The sequence below is a fragment of the Coloeus monedula genome (assembly GCF_965178545.1).
Source record: "Coloeus monedula genome assembly, chromosome: Z".
Lineage (NCBI taxonomy): Eukaryota > Metazoa > Chordata > Aves > Passeriformes > Corvidae > Coloeus > Coloeus monedula.
The window spans coordinates 33,897,305-33,921,926 of record NC_138822.1 but is presented as its reverse complement, the minus strand read 5'-3'; the positions used below and the strand labels follow the sequence as shown (position 1 = coordinate 33,921,926).

The 24,622-nt window shown below is 37.7% G+C and overlaps 1 protein-coding gene across 8 annotated transcripts in view; it reads right to left on the bottom strand.

The window, feature by feature from the left end:
- Positions 1–24,622, bottom strand: part of SMARCA2 (SWI/SNF related BAF chromatin remodeling complex subunit ATPase 2) — a 120,966-nt gene that overhangs the window by 73,157 nt on the left and 23,187 nt on the right. For all 8 annotated transcript variants that reach the window (XM_082301624.1, XM_082301630.1, XM_082301626.1 and 5 more), the window contains 7 exons: positions 16,063–16,392; positions 15,106–15,207; positions 13,422–13,671; positions 8,206–8,332; positions 6,786–6,959; positions 6,388–6,561; positions 1,457–1,631 (listed from right to left, as the gene is read on the bottom strand). In XM_082301624.1, the coding sequence (XP_082157750.1) occupies positions 1,457–1,631; positions 6,388–6,561; positions 6,786–6,959; positions 8,206–8,332; positions 13,422–13,671; positions 15,106–15,207; positions 16,063–16,392 (1,332 nt within the window). The remainder of the gene's footprint in view (positions 1–1,456; positions 1,632–6,387; positions 6,562–6,785; positions 6,960–8,205; positions 8,333–13,421; positions 13,672–15,105; positions 15,208–16,062; positions 16,393–24,622) is intronic.

Genomic DNA, 24,622 nt, shown 5'->3' with positions numbered 1-24,622 from the left:
TGTTCTGCAGCCATGCAATGACAAATTCATAGAATTCTAGATTAAAATAAAGGGTAATATTTGCGTAGACTCCTACTTCCTTCACAGATGAGCAAAAGATTGCTGGGAATAAGTTAATTACAAACAAAAGGATGAAGATGATCAAGACAGAGCAAAGATATTTTTCTCTTTTTTGCTAATATTTTTAGGTTTTAGAGTGGAATATATATAAACACTGAACACGGGACATACTTCCTTTCAACTTCAGGGACAGAAAATTTTATCTTTACTGACATGGCCAGAAGATACATTGTTTCTCATAAATACTTCAGCTAAACTGACATAGAAAGAGAAACATATCACGAATGTGGATAGTTAAGGGCATATGTATTTATTAAAGTTATGCAGTTACTCCACATGCTGTCTCATTAATGATTATCTCTACCATGCATTCCAATAAATCAGGCCTGTTCTCACTGGTAATACAGGCCAAGAACTGCATCCAAATTACATCTTAATTCTGTAGACAGGGTATTGTTCCTATGTTAGAACATACCCTCAGGAACCGAGGTTTCTGTGACAGCAGGAGAAAACATTAACTATTTTTTTAGGCCATTAATGGCCAAGATCAGTATTTTTCCATGCTGCTTCTTATTAGCACATTTCCAGTACTGTTAGCAAACCCTGTAAACATAATACTTGTATTTGTAGCAGTAATTAGTAGCAAACCAGGCATGGAAATGGATTATAAAAATCCTCTTATTCATTCTGCAAGAGACGAAACATACTTTGAGGTCATAAAAAATTACAAATCATTCCTTAATCACTATTTCACACATGGAATCATTTTTTTGAAAATTGCACTGTTCAATTTCAACAACTCTCTCTTACAGGGTAAAACATTTCATATGAAGAAAAGTAATCTTGAAAAGTTTCAATTAAAGGTTAAAAATGCACAGTGAACAATACTACTGGCAAAATGCCCATTTACTATAATAAACATAGCCAAGTTTTTTAGCCATTTCCAATGGTCCTAACAAAATGGACTGAGTCAAGTATATAATGTGGAAGTCTAAAACAGGTGCCCTGCATGAAACAGCTACACAAACCAGACTCTTGCTATCTTCTTCACAGAGTATATTTTTGATACCTTGAACTTTTGGGTACATTAACCCTAACTTACATATCTGTCCCAATTTTACCTGTACAAAATTTATGAGCAAATTATGTTACAAGAAGATTAATGTTAACAGCTAATAATTTTATAATCCTGCCTCCTTTTCACCTTCTTTTGACTTAATAACAGCATACATATATTTCAATAGAGAGAGAGATGAGCTCCCTCAGTGTTAAGAATTTGATGGTGTAGATGTTTTTAGATGTCTGGTCTGCATATGACAATCAGGCATCACTACATTTATCAACATTTAAACTGGATTTGAAGAAGAAATGGCTTAAAAATATCAGCTGTAACTACTTGCCTTCTTTCTTCTCCTTCGCTTCTTCTTCTCTTTGGCTGCTTGCGCCTGCTTATGCTCCCATACCAGGTTAGTCAAGTTAGCCACGTACTCATCCGTCTGCTGCAACAGGTAGGCTAGGCGTCTGTCTTTCTTTTGATCAATCAGCTTACGGTAGCCTTCTTCATCTTCTGCCTAGTGATACAAAAGAGATGCCAGTCATGACAGAAATGATGGCGGACACACACCAACTCCTATGTCAATAACCAAGTGTTATCTTAGGTTGTCATGATCTGCAGAAAGGGACAGCCACATCGGTGAAGATGATGATTGTTGGATGATAACGCCCAGGAGTCATACATTTGTATCAATACATCACAGAATCATATGGGTTGGCAGGGACCTTAAAGATCATCTAGCTCTAATTCCCCTGCCATGGGTAAGGATACCTTTCCACTAGACCACCTTGCACAAAACCACACCCAGCCTGGCCTTTAACACTTCTAGGCATGGGGCATCCACAACTCTCCTGAGCAATCTATTCCAGTGTCTCACCACTCTCACAGTGAAGTATTTCCCCCTAATATCTACTCTAACCACACTTTCATAGAACCACAGAATTGTTACTAGCGTTGGAAGATCTCAAAGATATCAAGTACAAACATCAACTCGACACCACCAGGTCCCCCAATAAACCACGTCACTAAGCACCACATCTACATGTTTTCTGAACTTCCCCATGCAGCCTGTTTCAGTGCTTGACACCCCTTTCTCAGTGAAGTACTTTCTTCGGTGTAAAACCTGATCTAAACCTTCCCCGGCACAACTTGAGGCCATTTCTCCTTGTCCTATCACCTGTTAGCTGGGAAAAGAAACCAACCCCACCTTGCTACAACCTCCTTTCAGATGGCTGTACAGAGCAATGAGGGCCCCACCTGACCCTTGTTTTCTCCAGGTTAAACAACCCCAGCTCACTCAGCAACTCCTCACAAGACTTGTGCCCCAGACCCTTCACCAGTTCTGTTGTCCTTCTCTGGACATGCTCCAGCACCTCAACATCCTTCTTGGAGTGGGGTCACAAAACTGAGCAGAGGATTTGAGGTGTGGCCTCACCAGTGCTGAGTACAGGCGGACAATCCCTGCCCTGGTCCTGCTGGCCACACTGTGGCTGGTACAGGCCAGGATGCCACTGGCCCTCTTGGCCACTTGGGCACACCCTGGCTCATGTTCAGCCGCTGTCAACCAACACCCCCAGGTCTGCTTCTGCTCTGCAGGTTTCCAGCCACCCTGCCCCAGCCTGTAGTGGGGTTGCTGTGACCCAAGGGCAGGGCCTGGCATGTCACCTTGTTACAATGGCACTTTGCCATTTCACTGGCCTTGGCTTTTGATGTAGTCCATGATACAGTTGGCTTTCTGGTCAGCAAGTTCATATTGCTGGGTCCTGCTCACCTTGTCATCCACCAATACACCCAAATTCCCTCTCCACGAGGTGTCAGAAGGTCACACTTAAACTGAAGACAGTATGAAGAGCCATACCACAGGGGTCCATCCTGCATCATGTTGTGTTTAACATTACTATCAGTGACACAGAGGAAGGGATAAAAGGCACTTCAGTCAAGTTTGCAGAGGATGTGAAATCAGGAGATACCTGTCAATCTGCTCAATGGCTGGGCAGCACTTCAGAAAGACCTGAACAGGCAGAGAAGTTGTGCCATTTCTGACGTTAGAGGTTTTCAAGACAGGACTGAAAGAAGCCTTGAGCAACCTGTTTTGAACTCGATGTTAACACTGCTTTGGGAAAGTGGTTCGACTAGAGAGGTCCCTGACAGGCTGAGTGACTCTGAGACAAGAGATTCCATGATTCTACACATTTCACTCTCATGGACTAATGACTGGAAAAATCCGCAGCAGTTATGACTGGCAAAGGAGGAAAAAAAAAATCAGTGCTATATCAGGCAGATGGCAATGTCCTGAAACAGAGATAGTGAGTCTTCTACTGAGATGACTTTTCAAAGACATGAAGTGCAGGTAATTCACCAAGAGGAACAACATGGGAGCTGGACGTAAAATTGCATTTAGTCCTTTTTCCAGTATGAATACAGAACCTTTTCTTCTAGCTGTTAAGTGAAAGATAAATCTAACAAAATAAAACTTTCACTGTTCTACTCTGGTGTTATTTCATCTCTTATAGAGGTCACAATCAGAAACAGGGTTCACCAGATAAACCCTATCTCTGAGTCACCCTGGAAACTTCTGCATCCTTGTCATATTCTGTGTGTTGGACATACAAGGAATATTATTTTCATGTGCTGTGACGACATAATACAGCATGTCAGAAAAATAAAAGTAAAGTAGCAGACATGCCTGTCTCAATTTTGGCTGAAACAACAAATTAAGAAGTATACAATGCCTTATAAAAACCAAACATAAGTAAAAAATATTTTAAAGATGATTACTTTAAAATACAGCACTCTGAGAGATCTCCTGCTTTTCTCGAGACACCAGAAGAGCATACAGTTAGAAAAAATAGCTATAATGTTCAAATTGAACTTGCAAAACTGCTTGCAAAATTCCATTGTTATGTTCAACCCATCAAAATTCCAACACTCAAACCCCAAGTTTTCAAAAAAAAATTACTATTGTTTTTGTTGTTTCTAATGTTACTGAATACACAGTCTGTGTAATCTAGCCAAGGTACTTGTTTTATACATTTAAGTTTGTCTTGACAGTATCTTTTTAAATCACACCAATGCCCATTTTTGCACATGATATATATACTACTACTAATGAGCTGTGACACAAGCACCATTTCTAATCATAGTAAATGAAGGGAAATTTGTGGAATGAATTCAGCCTTCCTGAAAATATATGCAAAAAGTTTTAGACACAGCACATTCTCATAGACCATGCCAAGCATCTGAGAGGAGGTAATATTTTAAAACAAAACCACTAGTACGCATCTGTGAATTCCAGATTTACCACAACTGGACTAAAACTCAATAGACAAAATAACCCCATTAACAAAACACACGGATTGGTTTTGCAGAAGGATTGAGCAGTAGGTGCAAAACCCTAAACTGAAAATGCCTATGAAATTCTGTATGTACGATAAGAGGTTAACCAGTCATGGTGAAGGTGTTTTAGGAGAAAGCACTGATAATCTGGGCATTCAAATCTACTTCATACTTTTCAGCAGTGGACATCTTCACTACTTATCACACTGCATATTCAATTTAACATAAGCTGAACTTCACAAGATACAAAAATATTTTCCAAATGTCAGTATTGCTTTTATTTAAAATCAGCTCCTTTTTTGCTAATAATTAACATTTTTACAAGCTAGGTTAGACAAACTGCTGATGATTATCCCCAACTATAAAAAAGCTCTGTAATACTGATTACTATGTAATTTTGAGAAATGCCCTAGGGCCTACACATTTGTTATTCTCTTATGCAAGTTCTTAATTTACACTTTACACAAGCTTTTATTTCCAAGTTTCTATCATTGTTACATTTAACTTTTTCTGCATTTCATTTTTTAACTTTAAAACCAAACTGTTCAGCTCATATTCATGGTGGGAATAGACTCTGGACAGGAACTAGCATTTATCTCTACACCTCTATTAGATACTTACTGCTTTTTGTCAGCAGGTTACAAAGTAAGCTTGTCAATTTCCTTTCATTCTGTGTTGGTGAAATGTTAATAAAATGTCAACCAATGCTTTGAAGAATTTTTTCTACCCCAAGTCACTGACATACGTGTACGTATACACTGATCTGCCTACGCTTCAAATTCCAGAATTATTTTAATTCCTGAAATGTAGGCAGCCCCCTGACTGGCTCCACAGCATTCTGAAGAGATGTCGTTATACTAATGTCTTTTCCTGGTCTTAAAATCAAGAGTCATACACGGTTAGAAGGGATAAAGAGATTTTACCTTGGTATTTATTTTAAGGTCATATGCACCGAAATGCACACTGCAATAAGCACACCCTCAAAAGATCAGGTATAACATTATAGGTTTTACTAATCAGTGTACCTATCAAAGATTCCCCAATGAGAGGCTCAAGTGAGCACCCCTCCCCAAGGAGCCCTCCCCTGGATGGTTCTATCTTAGTTTATAGAACGTGTTCTGGAGAGGACCTTGGGGTCTGGGGCTTTCTGATCTGTAATAACAAAGCTTCTAAATTGTTTAGTCTCTCAGCTTGACAAACAAGTCCAAGAATGTAGGCAAAAAGCACTAAGAACACAGAAGTTGTAAAAAAGGTGTAACAAGGGTATAAAAGAAAAGGCAAAAAATCTTCATGGCATCAATACATAAACCCATTTTACTCTGTTGTTAGAATGATACAGCTGATACTGTGAGGGTATAGGGAAGAAAAAACCATGAAGTAGTAAGGAGTGTGGTCTGAAGCATTACATGGGTAGAACTGACTGCTATTCATTCTCAAGATACACGCGCTATTGCTATGTACTTCATATGTGGAATCAACCGTACGTAAAAATTGTGGAATAATGCCATGAACAAGGTAATAATTCGAAATCTTCAAAACTATACACCTAGAAATAAATCAAAGCCCATTATTTGTAAAATGGACCAACAGCCTTGCAATTATACAACAGTATTAGTATATGAAGTTAATAAGATTAAGTTGCTGTTATTCAGAAGTGGCTGTGCTAAGTTTTCATGCCAGTAAACAATCCCCAATTATTCCTACACAAAAACCTTAAAAAAGAAGGAGCAATAGGTTAAATTGAACAGTATCACACTCACTACATTAACAGAAACACACATAACAAACTGTAATAGTTTGGGATTTATATCTTTTTCATTACAGAGTACTTCGCAAAGGAAACACATGGGGGTGGCTGAGATAGTATAGAAGGATATTAAAAGAATACAGTATGTAACTTTAACTAAAATAACCACATTCCTTCCTCTACTTCTTACCATTAGTCTCCTCATTCTTTCTTTCTCAATTCTCTCAGTTTCTTTTTTCTGCTCACGTTCAGTGTTGGCATGCCAAGTTGCCACGGCTTTAGAAAGTTTCTGAATTTTCCCAGCGACTGACCGGTGGTACTCTTTAAAATCTTTAGCATGCTGCAATATGCTATTCAGGTACTCCTAGAAAGAGAATCAAGTTAGTGCAGGCACTCTGACATAGCAAGGATTTGGAATCAGGAATACAGGAGTTCTAGTCTTAAAGCCTTATAATTACGTATCACACCACTTGGGAGTTTTTTAATCAGAAGAACTCCAAAGATAAATAAAATATGTAAAAGAGAAGACCTGCCCAGCAAAGTAAGGTGCATATCTGTCTGGGGCAAACACCTAACAGGTTAAAATACCTGGTGCTTCTGCCTACGCTTCCTCTCCTGTTCTATCTTCTGCTGTTTCTCAAGCTTTTCTGTCATACGAGCCTCTCTCAAAGTCTGGCGCTTGCTTCGTTTGTAGGCTTTAGAGTTCAGTGCTGTCTCCAGTGTTGTGTCACGACGCATGCAGGCTACCACCTCTTGTCTTAGCTACCAGTGGAGGGAGGGGGGAAAAAAACAATCACTCAAAAAAATATAATAGCTTTTAATAAAACAACTTTAAACACTGTTATGGCAGAGTAAAACAGTAAACAGCTCAAAATACATCCCAGCCTCCTCTTTCCTTTCCATTATAGTTCTGAAAAGATACAGTATTTATATAGCAACAACTACATCTCTTACCCTAAACAAATCCTAAACCTTCACAGAATGGTCAAAAGTGTTAATCACTTTCGATCATAATTTCTTCCCTCTTTACAAGATGCTGGTAACAACTGTCCTGCTGCAATAAAGGGGGCCAGCCAAGATGTTACACCATCAAAATAAAATGCAAATGGACCTCATACATAACGCATTTTCTAGTGCTGGACCTGAATGTAACTGACAACTCATTTCATTGCCAGCTGTATAGAAGATAGGTGGGAGAAGTAAATGTTAAAAGCTTGGAACATTATTGCCATAGTCCCAGCAGTAGAGCAGGGAGAGCCTGCTGCTTTTCATCTGACCTCTGACAAAACTTCATTACAAAGGAGTGCCAAGGGTAGAAGGAAGGAAGACTTGGACACCATGGCACAATTACTGCCAAAGCTTTTGTCAGGAAGTAATTTTCTTGACCTGCCAAATTGCATCTTTGTTCTTCCAAACTAGCTGTAAAAGCCAATGGCAAGAGGCCTGTAACAGTCTGGCAGTGTGATTCCTTTTCTGAGATTCATTTGCTAATATAGGCACTCAACATTCAACTTAAATCTTATGTATGAACCTGTTATTTCATTTTCAAAGTCTGTGCCATAGTGGAAATCCCAAAAATGGATCAGAAAAATACATCACAAAACACCAACATACAACTCTTATTAAAACAAGGGGACTTGTGGAAATACAAAATATGTCTAGGAAGAGGTATCTGTTGAAAAGATCTGTGCTGAGAATCAGCTTGCAGCCTGTCCAGCCCTTGTTTTGTCTTTGTGCCAATGCCATGTTCATTATGAAAGACGCAGTTCTATGGCCACATTCTAGACCGGAAGATAAAGCAAGGAACAAAAGTAACACCTGCACATTTTTATTACCAAAACAGAATAAAATCTAACATTCCTGTGACTTGCTTTTTGGTTGTTAGCTCTCATGCAGAATCTGCTTTCAGTTTGCACTGCTGCAAAATCTCTTTCCAGTTTACTCTTTGCTGCATGAACATGTTTGCTTGTGACTGCTATGAAAATTTTCCTCAAGTAAATTGCATTACCTGGCGCTGGAAATTCAGTAACCTAAGTGCCTTCAACTCCACTGTAGCTTTGGTTCGCAGATCAGGGGGCAGAGAACCAGGCAAGTTCTCCAGTTCCTGGATTCTGTGAGCAATTCGAGCCTGAAGCCTACAAAACCAGAAAACTGAGTAAGACACCAAAAGAAATATGAAAGCCATTACTAAAATTATATACTAAAAATAGTCAATTTAACACAGGCATTTACATGTCTTTTTGTGTTTTTTTTCCTGAACTGACAGGCTTTTGCAGAGATGACACTGGGTATCTTTTCCCACTTTGAAAATAAATTTTCAAGTGATCAAAATGTCACTTGGCCTTTCTTTTCAATTAAAACTAGACACATGAAAATAAACTTGGGAATTCTATTTTACACATGCTATTCGGGATTCTGCTTTCAAACTTGGGTGTTATTTTTACGCAGTGTAGTCAGCGATGACATGGACAGTACTTGCCTTAATATCTGGAATTCCATCTCTTTATTTTATTGACAAAGTAAGTTTGTTCATAAAGTATTCACAGTTATATAGCTGCTACTGTTAATCAAATTGTACTTCACTCTTCCTTTAGAAATTCATTTTGCATTCATTTGCAAATTCAAGAGAGAGAGAAAAAAAAAGAGTAATAGACAAGAAAGACAGAACTTGATTTTTTCCAATTTTAATGTTACCAGAAGAATTCTAAAGTTCTTGGAACAACAAATAGGATGTAATGCTGCATTACTGCAGAAGACTATCTTGGTGTCTTCAAGAGAGCAAAAAATGGAAGCAGAATCAGATAAGTAATGTTTGTCATACAAACTGAAAAGCAAATCAAGAAGAGTTATTTCTTAATTAGAGAGAGTTTCATTCAAAGTTGAAAATACTTGTCTCGGTCCAGAAAAGTTCATTATTCCTGCAGGAAAAGTCTTCATTGAGAAAATGGCATTGCCTTATTTTCTTGTTTCCAGTTTATATACTACACTAAAAAAAGTTCACATTTTGCATAACTGGGGATTCCAGTTAGTAAGAAGATATTCTAGTTCACCTAAGGATGTAAAATCTTGAGAATTAAGTGGTTTAATGGAGAGAGGTACTAGTGTACATTCATACGCAAAAGCAGCCAAGCTGTTCTATATCACATGCTCTACCTGTCACTTACCCACACATGGATGCAGTCCTGCATCTCAAGGATTATTTATTATTCTTTTTCCCTTTCCAAATAGCTGCAGTGCTTCTCCTGAAACGATCACCTACAAAACAGTTATAGCCAAATCCCAGTTTCCCTGACTTTAATGAAACCTTAAGGGAGCAGTCACAACCTTTCCAAATCTTTCGAGTTGTGAACTTATTAAAGCAACTGAATACTGAACATATTTTCAATTTCTTTTTCCATTCTTGTTACCAACGAGTGTTCTTTCTTGTACTGTACATGAGGATGAGCACAAAAAGTTAATCCAGGCTCTCCCTGAGGTACCTCACGGTTTTAGCTACCTGATTGTAAGAGCCACTTCCAAATAAACACTTAGTGAAATGTTGACTTACTAGTTCTGTCAGAATTGGTTTGTTTCTTTAACTACAGGTATAAAACATACAGAAGTGCTTGCTGATGTAAAAGTTTACACAATAAAGTTCAAGCAATTGCCAAAGGTGGGTTGGTCTTTACATTGCTATTATTAAAATTTTCAACAAAAATCCAAATATACATGTTTCTTGAGATATGTCTAAACATAATCAAAGCTCACAGAGTATGCTTATTATGTACCATCAACACATCATGCAGTCCACTCCCATATAAAACACACTTCACTGCTAATAATTATGTTTTTCTCAACTTGAGTTTATAAAAAAGTGGATCAGAAATAAATGCACTTGAAATTTTATCATTAAATTACAGGGCAGATTAGTATATCCAGGATCACTTTCCTTTCAACTATTTTCCTTCATACATTGAAATGCACTGAGCTACAAACAATGACAGTTCAATGCTTTGGTGGGTGATTATCCACCCTTTAATAACCCAGTCAGAGGGAAGGTATAGGAACAAAAAAATTAGTACTTCTAAGTCAGTAGAGGTATTACCTCAGAAAACTTTTATTGTAACTCAGATCAATTCTCTATTTAAAGAAAGTCCAGCATAAAAGAAGTTGAAATACTAATGAAAATCTACAGTACAGATATAGAAGAATAAAGAAATGACAACCAGATGGGTTATATATGAACCAAAAAAAAAAAAATTCTGAAGTTTAATTCCATATTTTTGTAGAAGTACTATTTACTCGTATTGCCTACAGTACTAGTAGAGTAATGGTAATAATGTTTTCTTCAGTAGTCAGTAAGATTTTTGAAAGAATTCCAACCCAAGTAAATGCAAGAACTGCTTGAGCTATCTCTCACCACAGCCACCTTCTAGTCTTTAAAGAAAATGACCGCAGTTTGTTGTACTGATGGTACCTTCATGGAAAAATGCTAACAGCTGTTAGGTAAAGAGAATCCAAAGAAAAAGGTTTTCTAGATCTTTTTACAATCACTTGGAGGATATCATATCACCACTTAAAGGATGTAATAAATTAATCTTTGCAGTTCAGCAATTTATCTTCATTTATCTTCTGAATGTACACAGAGATCTCTCTGCAAAACAAGTGATGCACACCCATTCCTCATTAACTTGGGTCAATAGCAGAGGTTATGGCTGTACATTCAAACCTGTCTGGCATGGATGCCATGCCGTAAACCGAGAAGATACCTAAGAAGATACTCTGCAGGTAACAGAAAGAAACCATGTATAATCTGTAGGACATTACCAAGTGTATTATTTTTTAATTAGCAACGAGAATGAGAAGGTGGAAAAAGCCTTTCAACATAATAGAACAACTTTAAATCATAGACATTATTATCTTTAAGACAGCCCCTCAATGAGATTAAAAAGCTGCACTTTAGTTTGAAGAAAGCATTAAGGAGAGTTTTATAAAAACATGGTATTGGATTTGCGTGGCTAGGTGTTGCTAGCAGGGGGGCTACAGCACTGGCTTCTGAGAGAAGCTGCCAGAGGTTTTCCCTTTGTCCAGCAGAGCCAATGCCAGCCAGCTCCAGGACCGACCCTCTGCTGGACAAGGCTGAGCCAATTAAAAATGCTGGTAATGCCTCTGTGATAACAGAGTTAAGAAGGGAAAAAAAAAAGTTACTGGGCCCATCTAATTGTGGCCACAGAAGAACAGGGTGAGAATGTGTGAGAGGAACAAACAGACACGAAGATCAGTGGAGAAGGAGGGGCAGGAGGCGCTAGAGGCAGCAGAGCTAAGATTCCCCTGCAGCCCACAGTGAACAACATGGCAAAGCAGCTGTGCCCCTGTAGCCCACGGAGGACCACAGGGAAGCAGAGATCCACCTGTAATTCAAATGGTTTTCAAAGTATAATGCCCCTTTATTAAAAGGGTTTAGTGTGAGATCTCAAGAGCCAACTGTTTCATAAAGCTTTCACTAATCTCAGTGGTTTCGGGATAAGGATGTTTATTTTGGCTTTTTTTCTACTCAATTTTTATTAACAAATTGCGAATGCATGTTTCTGAATTAAACTTGCCTATATTAAAGCTAAATCCAGCACCATTCAAACCACAGAAGCTGTCAAACTGCTTCTTTCAAAACTTTTGTCTGATGTTATTTATACAGTTTTAATTAATTAAAAGATTTCCAGGAGTTCTACATATTCTGGAATTCAATGCAAAATCAAATACCAGTAATGTTCAACATTAAAAAAGCTTGGATCTTTCATCTATGTTCAAGGATAAAAAAAAATACATATAAAACCCTTCTGGCTGCAGAATCCCTATCAAGCTTTCCTCTTGCTCTGCCAAGAACATCATTGTATTTAGAACCTAACAGATATGATGCATCTGTAACTGGTTCTCTATATCAGAAAAAGCATCAGCGTTATTTTTTGTCACTCCTCACTTTTCTCTGTTTATGTACGCTAAGACATAATAGCTTGGCACAAAGAGTGCAACACAGCAGGGCGAAAACACATGAGGAGTAACAATTTGAGGTTAATTGATGCAGAAAAGGTTACATCATACTGGCTATATGATTCTTGGATGAAGTTAGTGTTACAATTCTTCTGTCAGAATAACTGTGAAACCATAAAACGGTGTGTTCTACAAGCTTTCTGAAAAAGATGCTGGAAAGTAGTGATTGCTCATGCTGAAACCGTTACAGCCATTCAGTCCTAGGGAACATGGATAAGACTGGCAGAATGACAACAAGAACGCACTGATAGAACTACTTACGCAATACCAGATACAAAATGTAAGAGCTTTTCTGTAATCAAGGCCTGAATTCTGGGCATGGCATCACACCCAAAAATGCTTCATGGTGTTTTACCTTCATAAAGCAAAAGTCATTAAACCAGTTTTCCATGAGATCACCATCCCTCTTGGCTACCTTCCTCTACAAACTCAAAGTAACAATGCAAGATGCATCATTAGTCCAAAACAGGTAATATTCTGAGTGCAATTACTTCCCTCTGATAATCATCAGGAACATATGTTAGGTGCAGGTCAAAATCCTTCTGCTGCCTGGGAGATTCTCAAGGTCAGTTGTTAAATAGGCTTGATGATGAAGAGTGAAGAAGTCTCTTTCTAACTCCAAATGTTCTGCCCTATACTTTGTAAGAAATACACTTCATCATCTAAACAGAACACTCAGGAGGCAATTTCTGAAAATCATGCTTCCTGGTACACTATTTTTTTAATCTTGCCTGTGACTTTCTTATTCTCTCCACTCTTCAGTTGTCCAGCCAAATCCATCATACTAATAAAATGTGGGTTTGCTGTGGCTACTAACTCCAGCCTTTTGACCCTCTCTGTTTTCCTCTAACTTCCCTTTGTTTACAGTATTGAAAATCTTGTGCACTAAATTAGTTTCTCTGTATACTACAAGGATTTTGATTTCCCTAACTTGCAGTGTTTGCAAGATTCAAGTAATACACTAACTCAGCAGAGCCCTTGAGCCTGTTTTAAACTTAAATGGTTTGCAATGATACTGCCAGCATGCTTTACTAGTTCATAATTTGGGGTAGAATTAAGTAACTGTTTGGTTCGATGTTTGTGCACTTCTTGGTAACACAGCTTTTCTCTGGAAACTTTGTTTAGACTATTACCACTACAGCAGCAAGGAGTTCCAGTTAAGGATGTGAAAATCATTTTAATCTTGTTTTTCATTTTTACCTATATTCACGTTCTTGGAGTATTTCAACAGGATCCAATCCTTGTGGCTTCTGGATAGGGCTGATGCGGTTCTGCTTTTGCTGCAGCTGGACAATGGGTGAAGGTTGTCCAGGTGGCGGCTGTGGTACAGAGGGCCCAGGCATGGTGGCAGCAGGCTGGTTGGCAGGGGGAGCAGGAGATGGCCTCCCACTAGGAGCTGGCGCTGGAAGCTTTTGTTGTGCATTGGAGACATTCATATCTGGGGCTTGGCCTGAAACATAAACACTACTGACTCATAACACGAAATATGGAAAACAGGAAGAAAATCTGAACACAGGACATGAAGGTAAGGTAAACATTCAAAATCACCACGAAAGGCACATTGAGACTACACTGTTTTTTGAAACAGACATACTAAAATGCAAGTATACCATACATTGCAAGAAATGGCCGAAAGAAAAACAAAACACATGAAACTTTATGATGAATGCCATTTCTTTTGCTATTCCTGTGGACTTTTAATTCTAATGTTACAAGAAACAAAACAGCTGTAGAACTGACTTCCTGCAAATCCAAGACCTCATTCTACCTCTTGTTCACTATCCTTGCACTAGTTAGAAGAAAGCATCTATAACCCCAACCTGACAACAAGAAGTAGGTATGATTTTAGACTTCTATCAGAACTTGATAACCACATGAAAATTTTTACAACTGTATTGATAAATATCTGCCAGATATAAATAGCTTTTGTTCCATTATGATCTCCCATTAATTGTATTTCTTTCAAATATCAGGAACTCAATTATTCTAATCATCTTGAAAAGCAACACCTCCGTTAACAAGCAAATAGTACCTGTCATTTACAGTCACTAAGGGTCATAGATTTCAGAATTTCATTATGACAAGTTACCCATACATTCAGATGTTCATGAATTCACTAATAACAGACATTGCTAAAATAAAGATGTCACTTAATTGTCTGTAGAGTCATAGTTACTTAAGCTAGGGAAAACAGCTACAAAGTACACCTGCAACCTTGTAATCAACCTTAATTTGAAACCAACATCCTGAAATCTATAGAGATCACCATTTGTCATTCACACATCTGCATCAAACTCCAGAAAAGGAACTTGAGCACAAGCTGTAGATTCTGTATTTAGCCACACTGCATTTCAGCTTATAAAAAGAGAAAAAAGGAAGCCAATCAAAAGCCTCTGTGCAATCTCAGTTCTTAGGGAATCTGAGAAGTTGAATGACTAAACAATGAATGACAAAAAATTTGAAGACATGGGGAAAGAAGTTACACTGTTCATTGACCTCAAAGACTACACTGATCATTCAAAGCTATTCAACTCCAAAAGAACAAAACAAGCGAAAGGAAACAGCGTAATTCTACCATGATTTGAAAACTTTTGTTTACAGTAGCAAAGGTGAAAGACAAGCTTGCTACAATTAAGCATGTTCAGGCATGCTCAGAACATAACTTAAGTTCTATGCATGTCCCTCAGAAAACTTACATATCTTGTTCTGATTACAAAAAGGTGCTTCATGTTCAGTCTGTCTAAAAATTGAAGTAATTTTATGTGGGTCTTTCCCAAATTAATAAAAGGTTAGACTCTCCTTGATTAAAATCTTCAATACGACTTTTCTGCACAGCTTTTTACTTTCCTTTTTCATTTTTCCCCACATATTTTGCCCACTATACCTTCAGTCCAAGTTTTAGGGGTAATGGCAGCTGTATGTCCAGGCATCCCTGGAGCAGGCCCTGGTCCAGTTGCAGCACCACTCATTGCATGTAACCCAATACCTGCAATTTGACAGAGCAAATAAATTTGCTAAGACGCAAAGCATTTCCAAGATTGAAAAATCATTGTTTCCTAGCATGCTAGTCTATTCAGGCAAGTAGTACATTTCTTCACTAAATAAGGATTTAAGTGGGCTTTACTGTTAATACATACACCTAATGAAGTGTATCAAAATCATGTTTCATGAAAAAAACAACTTAGGAGCAAAAGCCATATTCACCAAAATAAAGAGAACAGTGACATTATTAAAACCTAAGAAAATAGTACCATCTTAACTCTCAATTCTAATGCAAACTTAGTAATGGAAGTGTTCAGAAACTACAGGTGCAGCGTGTTTAATATAACACAGTTTTCTTACAACCAAAATGTGCTTGCTTACCTTACTGCAACATCTACTACCATTGTGAGAAAAAAGTAAGGACACTTCCTTTTCCTTATGTTTTTCACTTAACAGCACACTCTACATGGTTTATTTTCAACAACCTAAATCATCAGTCAACTTGATCCAGATTATTTATCTACTTTCCTGCATAGCAACAGGAGACTAGAAATTTACTCAGAAAAACAAGGGTAATTGCTATCAGTAAAGTACAATTAACATTCAAAAACTGCCAAGCATATCAGGACAGACACTACTGCATAGTGAAATAACTTCTATTGCAGTTTTGACAATATCCTATTAATAATAGATGTGTTTTATGCACTTGCTCAAGCTTAATACCAAAGGCCATGCTATTCACTTTGACGCCAGAATACAGTCCCGAATTACAGCCCTGCACAGCACCCATTTCTTAATCTATCACAGGTAGAACTTGGAGAATTATCTGAGCAATGATTCCTACCACAGATTCACTTACCAGACTGTCTGTTGAAGGCACTGGGAGGCTGCTGCTGTTGAATGCCAGGCAGGGTTCTCTTGCCCTGGACAGCAAGCTGGAGGTTTTCGGGTAAGGGCTGACCCCTCGCCAGCATTTTGTATGCTAAAATTTGAGCCCGCAGCTGATGCAGCTGTGCAGGGCTGAAGGGGGAAGGCCCTCTGTTAGGCTGATTCATAACTTGTGGGTCTCCTGCTATAATGGGTCCTGGCTGACTCGGAGTCATCTGAGGTGGTGTTGGACCTCCTCCAGACATTGGACTGGACACGTGCTCTGGTGCTCCTAGTGGAGATGGGTGTGGAGACATATAACCTAGAACAGGTAGAAGAATCATAAACTTGCCACTCTGCTAGTTAAACCTAAATTCCATCCAACTTTTTAACAGTACATAAAGTAGAAAAGTGTCTCTCTCATGTCAGGATAGCTGTAGCATTTTCTGCAAAGACAAAAGTGCAATCCAAAGTTCCCTGGCATATCAAGATAGCCTCAGGAGCTCCTCTTCAAGAAGAACTACTGTTACTTAGTCCAATAATTGCTAAAAATAACAATTACCTGCATATTTGGAGTAAGACAAACTAAAACATAAAATACAATACAGAAGCCTGGGGATATGGTGCTGTTTACTAGAACTCTGGAAAAATGTTTCTTTGTGAAACACATGCAGCGAAGTCTGCCTAGTTTATAGCTTAATATTCTAAGTTTGATGTACACACGTCAAGGAATATCCATTCACTTCTACAGGCCCTCCTTGCTAACGCTCACCAACATAGAGAAATAGAAATAAATAGTATTCACTTTCTGTACAATTACTCTTTAATTTATACAAATTAAAGGTTTGAGCCAGACAAAGTATGTTCAATACCTTTTGCCATCTGGGTGCTCAACAACTTGGAACATCAACTGCAAGCACAAAAATCACCCTCTGAAGAAGCTGCTGAAGAGCAATCACAGTTCTGAAATGAACAGTGCTTGTATCTTATTACAGCACTTGAAAATGCAGTGGTTTTAATTCTGAATATTAATTACACCTACTAAATATTTTCCTGAGCTTCACAAAGCCCAACAGAGAGCTGGTTTTTGGGGATTTTGTCCACCAAGAGCGAAAAAGAGGTAAAAATATTTACTCACTTCGCTCTGGTACTTTGGAACACAAATAACCTTCTCACAAACTGTAAAAGTCTAAAAAAAATCTGTCAAAATCTAGAAATCTTTTGGCTCATTTCCATATTCCATGTTCATAAGCCACAGATCATAACTCCGAAGATCATGGTACAGTTCATGATTCTGTGACACATAATCTACTCTTCTCCCAATTTTCCTGTCATTTTAAAGTGAAACTACACCAATTCCATCTATATGTACAGATCACAGAAGAAATTTTGCTCTTTCTTTAGCTTCACTGTTCTTACTGACCCTTCAGTAAAGGTATCATAGTCAAAACCTCGAAGTAGTCTCAACTTTTCTGGGATGACAGCAGCTGTAAGTCACTAGAACTTAAACAAGTGAAGAGATTAGATTGTCAAAGAACTGAAATTTGTGCTCAACTTAAATAAAGGTTGTAAATGCATGAGACAGAAGAAAAAGTGGGTAAAGAGGGGTTTGTGATGGGAAGAGACCAGACAAGACAGAAACAGACCAAGTTCAATTTAAAGATGATGATGACAGGAAAGGAAGATGATTTTGGCAAGCGTAAGAAAAGTTACATGGTTCAAGAGAAAAATGAGGGGAGAAGTTCAAAGAAAAGGAAGAAAGAGACTTTAAAAATTTAGAACTACTGGAGCTATATACTAGTTCAATATAATAATGGTCTGTACATCCCTTGGTGATAAAAAGTATGATAAATAACTGCAAGTTTACTCCATGTATTCATCTTCTTCCACCAACCTACTTTTACCTTTTTTATTTTAAGAAAAGAGGGGAATCTACAAATCTCTCTTGCTGAGCACACTGCATAAAAAAAGCACCCATCAAACCACAGCAGAACAAAACATGCAATTGCATTAATGGTTTATAGTATAAAATGGGGTTTATTGCAATATTTATGCATTATTACATTTCTGAATCTCAGGATTTACCTTAAATGGCACCTAATCAGAATTACATTGTTTTCTGAACTGCTTTTGAAAGAATGGTTTCTGTCCCTCCTCAAGTTATATTGTCCAATTTATAAATTCCGTAATGACTGAGAGATTTCAGACCCAAGATCTTGAACTGCACCTGGACTACAAAAATTTAGAACAGTGGTCTAAGATGCTGAGTACTTGTTTTCAGTCCTGACAGTTTAAGCTGCAAAGTCTGTGACTAAGTTTTGCACAGAGCAGTTTACAGAAGCAGATGTTTTTTGATCTTTCCAGATATGTATTTATTACTTACACTTTCTCTCTTCCTCAAAGTCTGTATCAGGGTTCTTAACAATAGAAAACTGTGCTTGACAAGAGGAAGAAAGAAAACAAAATTCCCATAAAATATATTAGGAAAGAACAAAATCCTTCCAAACTTCTTGTAAAGGTGCCAAAATGTGGCATTTACACAATGTCATGATGTTATATGAAAATTTTCCTTTTAAGTCTGAAAACTTTCATACAATGACAGTGACAAAAGAAACAGACACAAGCCTGTCCTAATAAGGTATTTACACTACTTGCTTTTTTCCTATCTTATTACAAGTACTCTAACACAGATAAGCATACACACAAGAAGATCCCCCAAAATTGCGTTTAACCACCATAAAATACATAACCTACAGTTCTGAACAACACAGAGAATAGAAGTCATCCACTACCGGGAAAGGGAGGCCAAACAACCCTGCCTATCATTTAAAACTGTGGTAACTTCTAAGCTTTATCAGGCTTCTCCAGATCTCGCCTTTTCTGAAAACCTCGAATGACGGTGATTCTTAATCACTCTAATGCTGAATTTCCTTTCCCGTAAGCCCCATCAGAATTCCGCTTACACAGTTTGTAACCATTACTTCTCTGCTATTACTGTGCACCTTTGAGGAGTGTCTTGTCTGTCTTTCCGTAATCCTTCAATGGGTTATAGAAGAGGCTGCATCAGAAACCTTCTCAAGTTTTCCTACCCGTATGCATAATCAGAAACATATTTAATCCCCCTCTGGTATCACCTTGTTCAGCAGAAATACATCACAGCATGCCATAAACAATGCGTATTCTTTACAGTATTAACATTGGAAGAAATCCTCGTTCTAACACTTCGCCAAGTACTATTGCAGAGCAGACTGTACACAAAGTTTCGGCTTCAATTGCTTTTTGTTTCACTTCAGTTAACAGAAACAATAACATCTTTCTTTTCTGTTTTAAAGCTGAAAAATCAGAGCGCTAAAAATAGAGACACTTTTTTCTCCAGTTTTAATGCTAAAATGAAAAAGAAAGAACACCTTCAAATGAATTCTAAACCCTAGTAATGACACAGAAAGAATCAAAGTTTTAGCAGTCCAGACACTGGAATGTTCAACAGAGGTTTTGAATCTCCACTCAAATTTGGTAAGACTTAAACAACAAAAGTGTCTGAAGATCACAGAGGTCACATCTTTATGCTAAAACCAACAGCAAGGGTGTACTTGTACTCAAGAATGTGACTGTAAGAGAACTTTTGGATTTGCAAGATATAGACAGAATTGAAGAAATCTAGCTTTGTAACTCACTGAACTATCACTTCAATCATCAATTGAAGCTAGCTTAAAAAGCAATGGAAAGGAATCAAGTACATCTCCGCAATACACAGTACAAATGCATAGTGTCCTGGAACACAGTGAAAAATATGTCCGTGTTGGACTGAGGTTACAAACTTTCTTAAGGCAAGCAAAACATAAAATTTCCCTCTTAGTGTGGCCAGGGTTAACAAAAGTTCTTGTGAAACTGAACAAAGAAAAAGAGAGGTGACACGTGGGCAAGTAATTTAAAACTAGGACAGCAGAAATAAAATTGTTGAGAGGTCTTACACTAGCAGGCAGATGAGTAAGGTGGCAGGTCTTTTCTCATCTTTAAAAGTCTGAAAGAATTCAGAAAAGTAGGTGCAACTAATTTAAAAACACTAGGGACAATGAATGTTGCCTGTGAAGTAGCAGTATATTAGTGAATTCTCTAAGTTAAAAAATGGTGTATCTTTTTAAGTTCAACAAATACTACATGATTATTAAAAATTAATACAGATCAAGTCCCAGAATCCTAAGTTCCTTCAGCCCTTATGTTCCCATTTAAAAACATCAAGAAATGACAGCCAAACAATTCAAACTGGTCTGTATTTCAAGGCTGAAATTTAACTTCATTTAATTTTTACAAATCCCAGAAAAATATGTAAATTGTTTATTCCAGTCCATTTATATATTTTTATGAAGTCTTTATAATACAAATATTTTATTTTATATAAATATTTAGCTCATCTTTGCAATTTCTCCCCAATCCCCCTCAAAAGTCAATTCTAACCATGATTTTAATCAGTTGGATAAGTGTTTAACAAATTACATTAAATTTCAGACTCCTCATATACTGCGAAATTCACCACAGTTCACTTACAGAGTCCGAAGACGGTTTCTAACCCAATTCAAAATCAGTAATGCGCAGTAAGCTTACTATTGAAACAGCTAAATATGAAGTTGGAGCAATAGATTTTCCATTCACTTAACCTATTAGCATCAAAACAAAGGTATTAAGACTAAACTGGGACATCATTGCGCGTAAGTTCAAGAAAAGAGAATCTGCCATGAAAACTAGTAAGGAATGTTACCCTCTCTCCAGTTTGGCAGTAAGACTGGAAGGAGTAACTGTGAGGAGAAAGATACCAACTTACAGTATTTTCCCCCATAAATTTATATCAGACTTCTGAAAATCATCCTATTGCAGTATGCAATAAAAACATTACGATCTGTCTGAGCTAGTAAAACATTTTTTCTGGATGACTCACATCTCACTGAGCAGCAAGAAAAAAAAACCCCAGAAAATAAATAATAAAGTTGCATACCTTAACGTAGTAATTACTGTTAGTTTAAAAAATGCAAAAATCTCAGAACAGTAACTGCCCTTCAAACAGCAACAGGCACTTAAGTAAAATGAGAAAGTTCATGCAGATTTAGCTTTCAAATGTTCCTGATTTCCTCATCATTCATTTCACCTCAGAAAATGGTAGTTAATTATTTAACACAGACTGTAAGAATCATTACTTCCAAAATTCTGTATCAACTTTCTCTTTCACAACTGTAGGCTTGATTTACATAAACTGTATCTACAACTGCCTGTGCAGTTGCCAATTTACTTCTAATTTATTTCCCACATTTGTAAACATGTCTTTTATAAAAAAAAATCTTGCTTTTGTACTTCGAGACAAGCTTTTGCAAGATTTCCTTCTTTACCAAAATTACTAAAAAGAACTAAAAATACTGCTATTGGAACATCTGCCATTTAAATGAAATCTCATTTTGTGATCACTTCCCATTGCAAATGCCATACAGAAGGACTATAGACTATGGATTAATCACAACTGCTCCACTCAGATCTCCAAGAACTGAAGCATTTTATGAAGACCATCCACCCTGCCACTGTCAAAAAATATAAGGGCATTGTTTCCCACTCCAGCTTACCAGTTCTTCTCAGAATCTTGGAGCCTGTGAACAGGCAGATTTCTGTCAATAAGGGACCATTACAGCTACAATAGCCTACCTAACTTGTCCAAAACAGACCAAAGACTCTTGACCTCTAAACAAACTTCTCCCTTTAGCCTATGAAACAGATGAGTAAGACATCCAGTGTTGACTTAGCTTTTGTATGACACAAAAACTACCACCAATACTTGGGTAATCTTTGTTCCAAGGGTTAATTATCTTCATTAAGTAAGATACAGCTATTTAACACATTCTCAATTCAAATAATTTGAATTTGCAGGTACTGAAATACACTGCCTCCTTTTTTTTTTTTCCCTTTAAAGGCTCCATCTATTACAAGCCCTTTTACTATTTGGGAATGTGCAGACAGATCAAGTATTCCTTTAATTCTCTCATCAGACAGATTAAAAAATGGAGTTCAACATTTTCCAGGATAAAACAAACACACTCTTCTCATCAGTAAAAACCGCTTTTTATGAAACAGTTTATACCCCTACACAGCAAACTGTTTTGCTCCTAGACATACATTGTTGTTGGCTGTGCTAAAATCTATGCTAGAAAAATAAGCCCATTCCTCTCAGATTCTGATCAGCCTTTGTAAACAAATTAGTTTATTATTTACTGCTAAACCTCTGCGCTATATATAATTTTTATCTGTACTGACTTTAAACTTTTCTCCAGATCACAAATACCTTGAACAGCACTGAACCAAAACAGACTTTTTTTAAAAGACTAGAAAAATCCACAATTGGATGATCATCTTCTAATTATAGGTAAGTTTATAATCTATCATTTAATTATCTTAATATATTAAAAGCAGATTATACTGATTTTACTTAGTGATATCTTTCTTTTAAATCACAGTATCACAGAGTAACAAGCCAAGGAATTTCTATAACTCTACCAGGCAGACAAAGTTTTGTCTATCGTCACTGCTACTGGCTTTAACGATGCAAGAGAAGCCCCAAACATGGCCTAGGATCGTTTTTCCTGACAACTGTACAAATCACACCCCTTGACATTTTAATGAAGGAATTTAGCTTATGATCTCCACAAAAAAATAACAGGCTTGTTTGACTAGTATATAAAAATAATTTAATAGTATCATGTTTACATAACATATAGTAACTTTGTCAGTCTAAAGGCTGACTTTATGCAATTCAGAAGGACTTGGACAAGCTCAAGAAGCGTGACTATGTGAACGTCATGTGGTTTAACAAGTCCAAGTACAAGGTTCTGCACAAGGCTTGAGGTAAACCCCAGTATCAATACATGCTGGGGAGTGAAGGCGTTGAGAGCAGCCCAAGAAGGGCTTGGGGATACAGGTGGACGAGAAGCTTGATGTGACCTGTCATTGTGTAGTCAAAGCCCAAAAAGCCAAAGGTGTCCTGCATCCAAAGCAGCGTGGGCAGCAGGGCCAGGGAGGGGAATTTGCCCCTCTGCTCTGCTCTGCTGTGCTGAGACCCCACCTGCAGTGCTTCATCCAGCTCTGGGGTCCCAGCACAGGAAGGACATGGAACTGTTGGAGGGGATCCAGAGGAGGGCCACAAATATGACCAGAGGGATGGACCAGCTCGCCTGTGAGGACAGGCCGAGAGAGTAGGGCTGTTCCCTCTGGAAAAGACAAGGTTTCAGGGAGACCTTACTGTGGCCTTTCAATACTTGAATGGGGCTTACAAGAAAACTGGAAAGAGACCTTTTAAAACGACTGTAGTCACGGGACGAGGGGAATGGTTTTAGACAATAAACTCAGACTCGATACAAGGAAGACTTTTTTTTTTTAATAAGTGTGGTGAAACTCTGGCCAGGTTGCTCAGAGAAGTGATAAATGCCCCATCCCTGGTAACATTCAGGGTCAGTTTCAGTGGGGTGCTGAACAACTCTGAAAAGTAACGGGGCTCTTATCTAGCTGGGGATGTCCCTGTTCACTGCAAAAGGGTTGGACAGAAGGACTTCTAAAGGCCCTCTTCCAAACCAAACCATACTATGCTTCTATGATTCTGTGATTTTTTCCAAAAAATTATTCTTGATGGTCTGAATTACAGACAACATTTTTATTTTACCTACAACAATATTTACTGATACTTGGCCATTCTCCCTAAGATTTCAAATTAATGGGCAAATTTAGGATGATTCATTTCCTGGGGTTGTGGACTTATTCAGCCACTTTACCCCAAATGCCCCCCCAAAATATTAATTAGTGTACATTTATCTACTTCAACTTGAGGACTACAAACAATAAGCCATGAAATAACCAGACCTAGCACTAATGAGGTGTATTTCCTATTTGACACTTATATTGTTAAAAATTGTACATAATTGTGTACTGCAAGCTCAACTTTCAGACATCTACAAGAAAGTGAACCTTGTAGTAAGTCTTGGTTTCTACGATACTCAACCGAAGATTTTGTCAGGACTTCAAGAGCTACCAGGCATCTTTCCATGGATTCTCAGAGAAGTCCATACTGTCCTTCTGCCATGGGCATGGGTAAACCCTCCTTCACCACACTGCATATTTCCACAAAATTTGTAAAAAAACAAGTGTCCTACTTTCTTTAATGCCATGGGAACTCACACAGAAAATATCCAATAGGCTGACAGGCTATTAAGGAACCTGATTTTCTACCCTGAACCTGTACATTAATGGCAAAAATGTGCAAGTCTAGTAGATGGCACTTTGCCCAGAACAGCACTTTGATCAGAACAGCATCAAGTGCCATCACCACTTTTTTTGTGGAAAAGGCAATTGTCTAAGAACAAAAAAAAATTGAGACATAGAGGCAATGAAAGCTAAAACAGTCCTCTATAATGTAAAAAAAAATATTAGAACTTCTGGGGTTTTTTTTGACCGTTTCTTTTAAAAGCCTGCTCCACATCAGAACTCTAGTAATATCTGTTTACATTGTAACAGTTGCTGGCATACAC